General features: G+C 41.3%; 1 protein-coding gene across 1 annotated transcript; it reads left to right on the forward strand.

Moving 5' to 3' along the window:
- Nucleotides 1-210: 210 nt before the first annotated feature.
- Nucleotides 211-1,239, forward strand: LOC121146138 (trace amine-associated receptor 8-like). Its single transcript, XM_040965449.1, has one exon. It carries the CDS (start codon nucleotides 211-213, stop codon nucleotides 1,237-1,239), a length of 1,029 nt encoding a protein of 342 aa, XP_040821383.1.
- Nucleotides 1,240-13,696: the final 12,457 nt, after the last annotated feature.

The following is a 13,696-nucleotide window of genomic DNA, read 5'->3' on the forward strand; positions in this document are numbered from 1 at the left end:
TTATGTAAACAAAGAAAGGGGCAGCATTTTTTCCACTTTTCAAAACCAGTTCTTTTGTGACCAGTGTAGGAAAAGAAAAATAATGAGACAATAGTTAAGGTCACTGGCTAAGACATGAAGTATATATATATTTTTTAATTTTTCAGCATTCCATATAATTATAATCTATCAAAGAAGACAGGCACAGCAAGCATACCACAAAGCAGAAAAATGAGTAGAAATTTTTCACAACCTGTGGAGCAGCTGTGCTATGAGCAGGTGAACGGATCCTGTGTGAAAACTTCCTATTCTCTTGGTCCTCGGGTGCTTCTCTACACGGTGTTCGGCTTCGGGTCCCTGCTGGCTGTGTTCGGGAACCTCCTGGTGATGACGTCTGTTCTGCATTTCAAGCAGTTGCACTCCCCCACCAACTTCCTCATCGCCTCTCTGGCCTGTGCCGACTTTCTGGTGGGGGTGACTGTGATGCCATTCAGCATGGTCAGGTCCGTGGAGAGCTGCTGGTACTTCGGAAGCAAATTTTGTACCTTTCACAGTTGCTGTGATGTGGCATTTTGTTACACATCTGTCTTCCATCTGTGTTTCATCTCTATTGACAGATACATTGCTGTCACGGACCCTCTAGTGTATCCCACCAAGTTCACAGTGCTTGTGTCAGGAATTTGCATCAGCATCTGCTGGATTCTGCCCATGGTGTACAGCTGGGCTGTGTTCTCCACAGGAGTCAATGATGACGGCTTGGAAAGCTTAGTAACTGCTCTCAACTGTGTAGGTGGCTGTCAAATTGCAGTGAACCAAGACTGGGTTTTGATTAATTTCTTCTTGTTTTTCATTCCCAACCTGGTTATGATCACTCTTTATAGTAAGATTTTCCTTGTGGCTAAGCAACAAGCAATGAAAATCGAATGCACCAGTAGCAAAGCAGAATCATCTTCAGAAAGCTACAAAGTCAGAGTGGCCAAAAGAGAGAGAAAAGCAGCTAAAACCCTGGGAGTCACAGTGATAGCGTTCATGATGTCCTGGTTTCCGTACATAATTGATACATTAGTGGATGCCTTTATGGGTTTTATAACCCCTGCTTATGTTTATGAGATCTTTGGTTGGTGTGCTTATTATAACTCAGCCATGAATCCTTTAATTTATGCTTTATTTTATCCTTGGTTTAGGAAAGCCTTAAAGCTTATTTTAAGTGGGGAAGTTTTTAAAGATGGTTCTTCAAACATTAGTTTATCTTCGGAATAAATATAAACACCATTTTGAAAAATTAGTAATTTCAAAATTGTGATGTTATGATGAAATTAATGAATAAAACCTTTTTAGATTAGAGAATATTTATACGTTTTTTTCAAGTTAGCCAAAACAAAGATATCATGGAGATTGAAACATTGTGATAAAATTTACTGTACTAAAAAAATCATTTTGTGCTTTTCACTGATCCTTATTTCCACACTTTGTTTACCTGCTTGTTCAGTGCCCTGGTTTCTTTCTTTCAGATTTTTATGTGAATCTGATTTCTGAATATTCAATCTTAAATCTTCTCTTTTTGAACAACTCATATATTACCTAATGAAGATAAATTCATTATTTATGGTATTGGCTTAAGTTGCTAGGGTGGCTATAATGAACTACTACACACTGGGGAGCCTATATCGTAAAACATCAGTGTCTCAACAGAGTGGAGGGAGAGAAGGGTTGAGTTCAGGCTGTCGACAGGGTTGGTTTCTTAGCATCACTTACAGATTGCTGGCTGCTTTTGGTGCACTCACATGCTTTTCCACAGGTTATCTTGGAATAGAAAGCACCATAACTCTCTCTTTGAAGACTGAATTATTGGAAGCTAGGATGTTGGAATATCAACTTTGTTTCCCCACAGATGCATTCCATGTGTACTGATGCTTCCCCAAAAACCTGTTTATTTGCTGCTATTCTGTTGGTTTTCCTCCATATTCCTTAAATGTTTTAACTCCCATGAATTTTAGAGACAGCAAGTGTTTTCAACTTAATTATTAAAAAAAAATCTCACAATCTTCACTCATAATATGATGAGTCCAGAAACTAAGTTTTAGGACCTAGTAATCACTACTGAGTTGTCCCTAAATTTTGTTAAGTGGAAAAATTGGACACAAAGTGCCTGCCTGGCACAATCATCATTATCAAAGGGAAATTCTGTAAAGCAATTTTCAATTGATGCTAATAATTATTGTTTCTGCATGGACTTAATCACACAGAAATAGTGTGAACTCATTTCTGCAACTTTTCACATCAAAAGATGATTTGCTTCATTTTCCCTGAAGATTTAAAAGTGTTAAAAGCACAATTTGATATTTTGTTCTGTGAACTCTGTGATATTATTATTTTTATAAACATGAATCTGGGTAGGTGTTTGGTGCAGGCACTAAGATGCTGTGGGGAGGGGTGGATGGAGCTGTTAGTAGTGTGGTGGCTGCTGGGGGTACCTGAGCCAGGTTAGACTTAACACTTGGGGTCCTAGCCACAGCCACCACTGCTAAGCGGTGAGTGAATCCTGGGCTTGCAGGTGTCCAGAGTTCCAATAGTGCTGAGCTTTGCTCTGGGGTTGTGGGGGTGTGGAATAAACCTTGAGACATCTATGGATAGGACAACATACGTGTAGGTGAAGAATGAATCCTGAGGTACTCCCAACAACAGGACTACTTAAAGGTAAGCGAGGGAACTGAGACCTGGTGGTTTGGAAGAAAGAGAGACATGGGAAGATCTGTATTGGTCAGACTGATACACAAACCTACACAGGAGAACTGAGTATGGCTTGTTAGCCTAGAACATTGCTAACCACCACACACTAGTCTACATGAAAGCTAGGGCTGGGAACCTGTCTAGCAGGGGGAAAGATCCCGGTACCTGACTGAATGTCAGAACAAGGGATGGCTCACATTAGGCAGGGACATGACACTAACCAGCACAAGTTCTTGGGGATATGTGGGCCAAATCCTGTAGAAATACAAGTCCTGCTGAATAGCTCAAGAGGTGGGGTGGTGATGGGCTGAGCTAGGTGTGACCATGGAACCTGCCATCACTCATGGGAACGGGGACTGAGAATAGCCTGGGTAGGTCCAGGCTGCAGCACCTGCATGTACATCAGAAAACAGGCTGTTGGGCAGGCTGGGCTGCAACATTCACTGGCTCAAATAAGGCTAAGATGCAGGGACAGGCTGTGGCAGGCAAGAACCTAGCACCCACTGGAACATGTGAAATCTGGGTCTGGGTGTGCGCTGAGTGGAGGAACTTGGGAAACTCCCCTAGTGGGCCATTGCTCCCACTGGGGAGTGCATGGTCTAGGCATGGGGATCTAGAAAGCTGGGCAAGACAGCTTCAACTATTGGTTAATGTGTGGGTCGGTTTTGGAAGGGGGAGGACTGGGCAGGGCCAAGCGAACTTTAGCTCATTGGCAAGAGCAGAAACCAGGTTGGAGTGCAGGCCATGCAAGGCTAGGCTGTCACACTTACCAGTTTTCATGAGCCAGGGATGGCAGCAGACTGAGCAGGGCCAGGTTCCAGCATCCCACTAGAAAGTGCTGGGATTGGGAGCAGGCCAAGTCAGGCCAGGATGCAATACCCAAAGACAAAGGCCAAGACAGGTGAGGGACTATGCCAAGCTGGGTTACAGCAACCACTGGCATGTGCAAGATCTATGGCTGGGAACAGGCCTGGTTGGGGAGCTAAGGGGATGTCCTGGCTGGGTTGTGATTCCCACTAGTGAGTGCCAAGGCCAGAGTGATGTGATCTGGACTTGGCTGCAAGTGTCTCTTGGCACAAATGTAGACTGGGTCTTGGTTGCACCAGACTGGGCTAGACTCCAGCACCTGCTAGTGCTCATGAAAACCAGGGGAGGTGTAGAATGGATTAGGCTAGGCCTCTGCCCCGCTGAGCCATGTGTAAACTATGTCTGGGTGTGGACCGGGCTTGGCTGGGCTGTAACACCTATTAGTGAAAACCAGAATGAGCTGAAGGCAAATCACGAAAGACCACTGTTCCTACTAGGACAGGAGGTGGCTAAGTAGGGCTGGCCTATGAACCCAACAATGGGTGCAAGATATTGTATTGGGAGAGGTTCTGATAGTGGAGCCTGGGGAATTCTTTTGTTGGGGCACAGTCCCTGCAGGTGAGTGTAAGAACTACGGTAAGGAGCAGCCCAGACCAAGCCAGGGTATGGTACCCTCTGGTGTACATTTGGTGCATATCAGGGGTGAATCAGGCTGGGCCATCACCTGCTGGCAAATTCAAGCACCAGAATGGAGTGTGGTCATGCCAAGTTCAATCATAACACATGCCATTTCACATGATGGCCAGGACTAGGAGCTGGCTGGGCTGGGCTAGGCTGCAGCCCTCATTAGTGTGAGCTGGAATTGAGGGTGGGCCGTTCCTGGCCAGGCTACAACACCCACTGGCAAATGCTGAGGTGAAGCAGGCTATGACAGACTGGGCTGCAGAGTCCAACCAGCACACATGAGAACCCAGGAGGAGGGGGTTGCATTGGACTCCCCTGATGGACCACCACTCCCACCTATGAGCATGAGCGTCAGGATGAGGCAGACCAGGTCTGAAAGCTCTACAGCATCTTTTGGCCTCATCTGAGCTGAGTCAGGGAAAAGTCAGGGTGTTGACTGTTCCTATTGGTGTTTGCATAAGCTAGAGTGAGTGTGGGTTGGTTGGGTTTTGCTGCAGCATCATGGGGATAAACTCCATCAAGCTAAACTGCAGAGCCACCTGGAGAGTGTAAGATCTAGGAGTGGGAGTGGGCCAATTAGAGAAACAGAGGGCACTGCCTGGGGCAGTCATGGCTAGACAGAGAGTGGCACCTGCTGGCACATGTGTGGACTGGAAAGTGGGGCTTATTGGGTTGAACTAGGCTTCAATGCCCATTGACACATATGACAACTGAATGGGATGTGGGACAAACTGAAACTGTCAGCTGTACATATTGGCAAGCATGGGAATCAGGGCACGGGGTGGGACTGGGTGGGGGTTATTGCAAGTCACTCCGACTAGGGCTACAGCTCCCACTGGTGTATGTGAAGGCTGAGAGTATAGTGGAAAGGCTGGACTGGGCTACAGCACATTGTGTAGAAGACACAGCTGGAAACAACTCAGCAGTTGCAACCACCAGCATGTGCATAAGCTGACTGAGGCAATGGACTGCACCAGTCCCTGTATTGTCAAGCATACACGCAAGAATCAGGTGTGGGATGACTTCAGATGAGGTTTCTTTGGCAATTGCCCACCAACTGAACCACTGGACTCAGAACCTTAACCATGGGAAGAATTACAGGTTTCATGGTCTGAGTGTGGAGTGCATGTGTCAAAGCTGAGCCTCCTCAGTGGCTTAGGTGCAGCCGTGGACAGCATATCCAGGTACGCATGGAGGACATGGCAGTCTGCAAACACCTGGTACCACAACAGAGGACAGATGACAGAACAAATTGATTAACTACCCCAGTCAAATGTTGGCAGTGAATATCTTGACAGAGACTTTAAGGTGTACTATCTTAATCAGGGGTTTCTGGAGAGATTTCACCACATTTAGAGTGGTGGGATTGCAAGCAATTCAGAACTGTTGAACTACCAAATCCTCTTGATTAGGACCCTTGGAGTATTCCCCACATTGGGGACCTTGAGATGTTTGGGAGGCTGGATGTGGCTTCTCCCCTTATCTTCCTTGTTCCCCTAGACACAGGAAGGAAAAAAAAGAGAGAGAATGTGGAAATGGTGATCTCACCCACCTTCCTGTAGCCCTTGACTTTTATCACCCTAATCAACTATGTAAAAATCATCAAAAATAAAAATAATTATATAAAAAAGTAGCACTCTCTTGAGAATCAAGATAAAGACAACATAATTCTATGTTGCCACATTTTAGAGTCATCATTTTATAATCATTAGTTAACACAAATTGAGAGGATAGATGCAGAAATTAAAAATGTGAAATTAATCATTATTTGCATTTAACTGAAAATAAATTTACCCCATCTGCCTTGTCACTTGTTGAGAATTAATCTTAGAAACTGTGATACAGAGACAGATTATAGATATATATTTGCTGCAATTAGTTTACCTAAAATGTAAATGCACTCAGTGACAGGTTGTATTATACACAACAGCCATAATTATTTTGTTTATTTAAAGTTCACACATGTGTGGGATTGGTATTGTGACACAACAGGTGCCTCAGCATCCCGTATCAGAGTGCCTCTCTGAGTCCAAGCGATTTGCTCCTGAGCCACCAATCCTGCTAATGCGATTAGGAAAGCAGAGGAAGATAGTCCAGGTATTTGGACCCTTATCACCCACTTAGGAAACTTGACTGAGTCCCAGGGTCCTGGCTTCAGCCTGCATCATCTTTAGCTGTTGTAAATGTATTTTTTGGGAATAAACTAGTGGGTTGCAGATTCTCTTTCTCTCTCTCTCCCTTCCTCTTTCTCAAATAAATAAATATTAAAGAAAATAAAATCCACATGTGGATATCTGTTTCCAGTAATGACAGAATGACTCAAATAGAACTATTCTAGCAAATCTGGGATAAATGCTTTACATTTTTTCTAAATGTCAGAGATAAGAGGGAAAAAATTTGAAGTCCAGGAAGAATGAAGTTCAGAGATGAGAATCCTTTTTTTTCAACAAAATTTAGTCAATTCTATAATAGGCATCTAAGGGTATGAAGAAATATCACAGCTCTGTTGGACTAATATGAAATAACTAGATTTTAAATTGCAATAAAGGGACCTGGTGCAGTGGTCTAGTGGCTAAATCCTTGTCTTGAATGCACTGGAATCCCATATGGGTGCCAGTTCATTTCCCAACTGCTCCACTTCTTATCCAGCTCCCTGTTTGTGGCCTGGGAAGGCAGTAGAGGATGGCCCAAAGCCTTGGGACCCTGCATCTACGTGCAGACCTGGAAGAAGTGCCTGGCTCCTGGCTTCGTATCAGCTCCGTTGCAGCCACTTGGGTATTAAACCAACAGATGGAATATCTATGTCTCTCCTTCTGAGACAAAGGAAAACTGTAAAAAGAAAAATGAAAGCCACAAATCTAAACAGTGGTACATACACCAAACCACCTTCTCAAGAGGTAAAAAAGCTATTGCGATCATAATGCTTAACTTTATAATAATAATTAATAATAATAGCAACATTCTTCCTAGGCATTCTTCCTAGGATATCGTTGCCCACTTGATTCTTCCCCTTTCTCAAGCACCACAGCATGGAGAAAGGTCATTCCTCATAACAAAGTTGGATTTATCCCAAGGATGCAGGGATGATCAACATACAGGCACCTGTATACATAAAGCCCACAGATTCTAGTGAAGATGCAGGGAAAAGGGAACCCTTATATACTGTTGGGGAATTAAAATGTGTTTCGTTATCTTGTTCATGTCCTGGACAGGCACTGAATAATAGCAGAAGCTAACGGGCAATTGAAGGAGGAAGAAATGGCAATTAAACTAGAAGGTAACTTTTGACAGAGTAAAACCTCTGAGACTCAACTGATGATGCCCATCAAGAAGGAACTTAGAATCATGAGCCAGTACTGAATCACTGGAAAAAAGTTTTTTGTTTTAAAGATTTTATTTTTACTGTAAAGTCACAGATATAGAGAGGAGGAGACACAGAGAGAAAGATCTTCTGTCTGATGATTCACTCCCCAAGTGACCGCAATCACCGGAGCTGCGCCGATTCAAAGCCAGGAGCTCTTCAGGTCTCCCATGCGGGTGCAGGGTCCCAAGGCTTTGGACTGTCCCAGGCCACAAGCAGGGAGCTGGATGGAAAGCGGAGCTTCCGGGATTAGAACCGGCAACCATATGTGATCTTGGTGCATTTGAGGTGAGGACTTTAGCTGCTAGACCACCGTGCTGGTCCTGTAATCCCTGAAAAATTTTAAAGAGGATCATTTAACAGACTGAACGAGGATATATTATCACTAATTGGCTCTGAAATTTACAAAGGCCATGCCAATTAGACAATTGTTAGATCACCTATAGATGATCTGGCACATGTGTAATTGACATTACTGGATCCAAGGCCAGGAGGGCATGTTGTTAGTTTGGTAACATGGAATCTTCCCATTTCTCTGAGGAGGTTGGTTGTTACACATAGACACAATTTGCAAAGACAGACCAAATCCACTTGCATGGATGCAGGACACATTGCATAACATCCTGTAACTAGGAGAAAAGAGTGGGGTGCTAAAGTCCCCTGAGCTTCAGTGTACTGTGTTCTATAAAATAGGAATTCAAAAGATTATTTGGGCCCAGCACGATAGCCTATTGGCTGAACCCTTGTCTTAACCATAAAGGCACTGATTTATGTCCCAGCTTCACCACTTACCATCCGGCTCCATACTTCAGTCCTAAAAAAGCAGTAAAGGATGGCCCAAAGCCTTGGGACCATGCACCCGCATGGTATTTGTAGAGGCAGTTCTGGCTCCTGGCTTTGGATCAGCTTAGCTCTGGTCATTGCAGCTAAGGGAGCGATCCAGCAAATGGAAGATCTTTCTCTCTGTCTCACCTCTCTGTATATCTGTCTCTCCAATAAAAACAAATAAAATGTTTTTCTTAAAAAGTTATTAAAGATAAGTTTTAGAAAATATCAAGAATATTACACCACAGCTGACCTGACTTTGTAGAAGTTAAGATTGTTATTTGCCATGAAGGATGTGTCCCTACTCCCGTGTGCTAATCAAAAGACAAAAAAAGAAAAAAGATCAGCAGAATGTAAAAATTTCTGTATTATTTTGGATCCTGTTCCTTTTCTTGATGTTAATGCTTTTATTTGATTCCTTCTAAAGTCGGGTCTAAATTCACATCCTCATGAAATTCTATCTTTTTAATTTCTTTGTATTTATTTTCATTTATTTGACATGGAGAGATAGAGATAGAAAGAGAGAGAGAGAGAGAGAGAGAGAGAGGAGAGAACCACCTATCTACTGGTTCATTCTCCAGATGCCCACAACACCTGGGGATGGACCAGGCCCGGGCCAGGAGCCAAGGAACGCCAATACCATCTGGGTTTCCCACATGGGTGGCAGGGTACTAAACATGTAAGCCATCATCTGCTGCCTCCCAGCATATATTAGCAGGAAGCTGGATTGGAAGCAAAGCAGCAGGCTTCACACAGCACTTTGACATGGTATATGGGAATCCCAAGTGGCTTGATGCTCCTTGACACAATGTGTGGTCCCCACAGGGAAATTTTTTAAAAATTTATTGTTTTTCTACAATATGTTTGTGTAAGTATAGGATTTTATCCCTCTCCCTTCTTTTCTTCCCTCCCTTTTCTCCTCTTGCCTTCCTCTCCCTTCCCCTTAAACTATCACATTAGTATAATCCCTTAGTACAAATTACAATCGTGACTTTCTGACATTTAAATGTATCATAACATTATAAGGAAAGGCCAAGAGAGAAAACCTAGTATCATATTTTAGAGGTATATTTAAATGTTTCATTGGCAGTCTTTTATTCAGAAGTGGAGACACATACTGAATAGTACCTTTACATTCGATTATGCTAGTCTCAGGAATTCCTTTTAAGCACCTTCAGATACATGAGTCAAATCCATACAATTTCTTGCTTTACATTTTCTATATGTGTTTATTTATTTTGAAACACATTGTGTTTTTACTGTTGTTTTAGAGAGCACATTGGGAGCAGGTGTTATTTCTTGTTCTTGGGTTTCAAAAACTTGACAGATAGATGCCTAATAAGCAAATATAACATTAGTATATGGATTAGCGTTCTGCATTACATTAAGGTTGTCATAGGTAGGCTTATACCCCATACATCTAGGATTTCAAAAGCTTTTATTTGTTATTGTTGTTGTGTTGTTTTGTTTTGCCTTAATGATCTTAACTAGAAGGCTGTTAGGCACATTGTGTGGTGGGTTGAGTCACTGTTTGCAATGCCCATATTCCATGTGAGGGTGGTCTGGTTTAGAGTCTTGTAACTTCCTGAAATTCAGCTTTTTATTGAGTGTACCCTAGGCAGGCATCAGACGATGGTTCAGCTCCTTAAGTTCAAAACATGTATCTGACTCCTGCCTTGTCTGTACCCATTTTCAGTGCTATGGGGTGTTCAAGACTTGAACTAACAAAAGGAGATTGATTCTCTCTCTCAAACACACACACACTGCTTTTCAACTAAATAAATACTACAAAAAAGAATGTTCTCAAGTTTCACTCATGTGATACACCCTTTCATAGAAACCTTCTCTTACATTTCCAGTTTGCAAGTTTTTCTTTTTACTGATGAAAAAATTCTGCACACATCAGATGATCATTAGATTTTAATCTTAGCTTGTTAAGATGTCAAATTATGCTGACTGATTTTTTAATGTTAAAGTCCATCCTTGGCATGGACTCTAACAAAGATGATTCTAAATCTGAATTGGGTTTGTAAAGTTTTGTACACCATAACTTACAGTATCCTCTCATTTTCCTTTTTTATGTTCTCCCCTTCGAATTTAGTATTAATTTTCAGTAAACATTAAACTTCAAGTGGCAGTTAATAATCAAAGTTTCTTCTTACTAGCCACACCTTGTGCTACAGAGACTTCATTTCAGGTGATTTGGTGTCTGGATGGGGAGATTTAAGAGGTGATGTATAAATAACAAATCATATCACATATTGCTAACTGAAAAAGAGGAATACCAAAGACATCAAGGTCAGGCGATAAAAAAAATCTATAGATAAATTGCAAGGTATGAAATCTTCATAAGCTAATTAGAAATTTGCAACAGATTTGCCTGAATTAAATTCTTACTGGATTTAAAATTGACTACCAATTATATTCTGAGTTATAAAGACTAGTCATACTTAATATTTGTGAAGGCTTCATTCAATTGAGTGCATGATGGAAGTGAATATGAGTATGTAACAAATCGTGAACATAATATTTGGTAACTACAATTCAGGTATTGAGATTCAACAATCTTAACCATATCTATAACAATCTGAGCCAATATTGTAGTTCTCCACTCCTGGGTTTAAATTCCCACTCAAGAATTATAAAATTCAGATTCAAAATTTTAAATAACCCTTAGCTTTTGTATCCTAGTGTTATCCAGATCCAAGACTTATAGACCTAGAGTAGGGAAAGGTATAGCATAAGTGTCTGATGTTCCCTCTATTCTCTTTCTCATTGTTAGAAAACAAGAGAAATAGAATAGAATAGAATAGAATAGAATAGAATAGAATAGAATAGAATAGAATAGAATAGAATAGAACGGAATTAGAATAGAATAGAGTAGAATAGAATAGAATAGAATAGAATAGAATAGAATAGAATAGAATAGAATAGAATAGAATAAAAGAGGGTACTGATAAGGATATAAAAGTTTTTGTCATATCTTGTCTTGCCATAGTATTTTAGATTTGATCAGCAGTCTCAGTGCTGAAGGTGAAGCTATGAAGGCACTTCAAAAATGTGGATATAGGGAAATTAAGAGGTTCACTTATTATAGTGCCAAAAATTTTGGACTCCATGCATAACTTTCTTTGTAATATGTATTTTCTATGAACTTTCTAGACTCCCTTTTATGCTTGAATTTCAATTTTTCCATATTTTTAAAAGTCAGAGTTACTGAGAGAAAGGGAGAGACATAGAGAAGGAGACAAGTATTTTCCATTTACTTGTTCACTCCCCAGATGTCCACAATGGCCAGAACGGGCCACACCAAAGCCAGACAAAAGTCTCTTCTGGGTCTCCCACGTGATGCAGGGACCAAATGCTTGCATCATCTTTCTCTTGTTTTTCCAGGCCACTGGCAGGGAGTAGCTTGAACACTACTGGCACCTATTTGGTATGCCAGCATTGCATGCTGTGTCTTTATTCGCTGTGCCACAATGCTGGCCCACAAGATCAAAATATTTTGTTTCCCTGTTTCTACTCTTTTTTTCTCTGTATGAAATGGAAGCAGAAATGGAGGATGGGTGTGGAATAAAAAGCAGACATTATTTCTCCCCAAAATGATTTTTGTTTGTACCTCTTTACTCTGGCAGGGAGCTCAGGAATAATCAAGTACATATGGACAGAAGTTTTAAAATTGAGTTCCCTAAAATTGAAAGTCTTAACACTGCAATTGACGAGGCAGGTATGATTCCTGTCTAAGATGTGATAAAGGGATGAAAGGAATAAGATAGAATAGAATAGACTTGAAAGCTGTCACTGGGCCAGAAGTCATTTTTGTTGTTTCTTACCCTGATAATTTTTAGAATTGCTTACATCATTACTTAAACAAATTGACTACATCTAATCAGTGATCATTGCTCTTCATGCAGTTTAACACTTTGACCGTGCTGTGTGCCTGATTGCTCTAATCTCTAATCCAAAGTGACAGGGGTATAAAACAGTTCTCTTCCCTTCGTCTCATTAACAAACTTCTGAGTGTGGACACTGCAATGGCCTTGGGGCATCATTATCACATCATTTTCTTTCCTCGGTATTAATGAGGGATGTTTCACACTCTCTCATGGGAGTGATGATTTACTTAGTGGACTTAATTTAAAATGAATTTCAAGAGTTTACAACTTGCAAATTAGAGTCAAGTTTAGATATAAGCCTGAAAACTTTGGCTGATGCAAGATAATCAAAAGTTGGTCTCCCAATGCTGTCCTGAGTGATAGAATCATAAGCCCATGAGAAACATGATTTCTCAATCTTGATCATAAGTTACACAAATCTACTTAGTGGAGATGGTCATATGAGAAAAAGCAGAGTGTCATTTATGTACTAAGATTTTAAAGTCCTTGGAAACCACTTTAGGTTAACATCTCATCTCAGCTCTGGGCTTTATTTATTGACAAAGCCCAAACATGAAAGTATAAATTAACCTTGATCCTAATAACTAATGTATATAGTATAGCTTAGGAAGTGCAAGAGTTGAAGTGCTAAAAATATTGATCCAGCATTTTCATCTAACTATTGTAAGGGCTCTTTTTAATCTGCATTTGCAAGCTGTCTCTCATCTTTGCAGTACTTATCAAGTGCTTGTGTTCCAGAGTCAATCTCTATATTTAATTGCTTATAAATTATTTCCTGAGGATGAGCATTAGGCTTAAGTGGTTAAGTTGCCAGTTTGAACATCCGCACACCGTATTAGAGCATTCGGGTTCAAGTCCACCTTCAGCACTGGATTCCAACTGTCTGCTAATGTTGACCCTGGGAGCCAGTGGTGATGGCTTAAGTCATTGAGTTCCTACCCTCAAAGTGGGAGACCTGGTTTGAATTCTTTGCTTCTGCCTTCAGTCCAGTTCTGCTTATTGTGAACATTTGTGGAGTGAAGTAGTGAAGGAGAGATCGCCCACTCGTTCTCCTCTCCCCACTTGTTCTCCTTCTCCACCTCTCAAATAGATAGGAAAAAATGTTAAAAATTTATTTATTTATTTATTAGGTAAGGCAGAGTAACAGAGGGAAAAAGAGCGAAAGAGGAGAAAAGATCTGTTAGTTTACCTTTCAAATGCCTGCCACAACCAGGGTTAGGCCAAACAGAAACCAGTGCCCAGAAATGCCATCTTGGTCTTCCACATAGGTGGCATGACCCCGTGCTCATGGACCATTGTATAGTACTTTCTTAGGTGCGTTAGCAGAAGCTGTTATCAGCAATAGAGTAGGATAGATTCGAACCCATATTCTGATGTGGGATGCTGATGTCACATGCTGTGATTTAACCTGTTG

Source organism: Ochotona curzoniae, unplaced genomic scaffold (assembly GCF_017591425.1).
Source record: "Ochotona curzoniae isolate NIBS_2020 unplaced genomic scaffold, NIBS_Ocur_1.0 scaffold_3890, whole genome shotgun sequence".
In the NCBI taxonomy this organism is placed as follows: Eukaryota; Metazoa; Chordata; class Mammalia; order Lagomorpha; family Ochotonidae; genus Ochotona; species Ochotona curzoniae.

Excerpts from the sequence above, each read along its gene's own strand:
- LOC121146138 (XM_040965449.1), top strand. The coding sequence starts at position 211 with ATGAGTAGAAATTTTTCACAACCTGTGGAGCAGCTGTGCTATGAGCAG.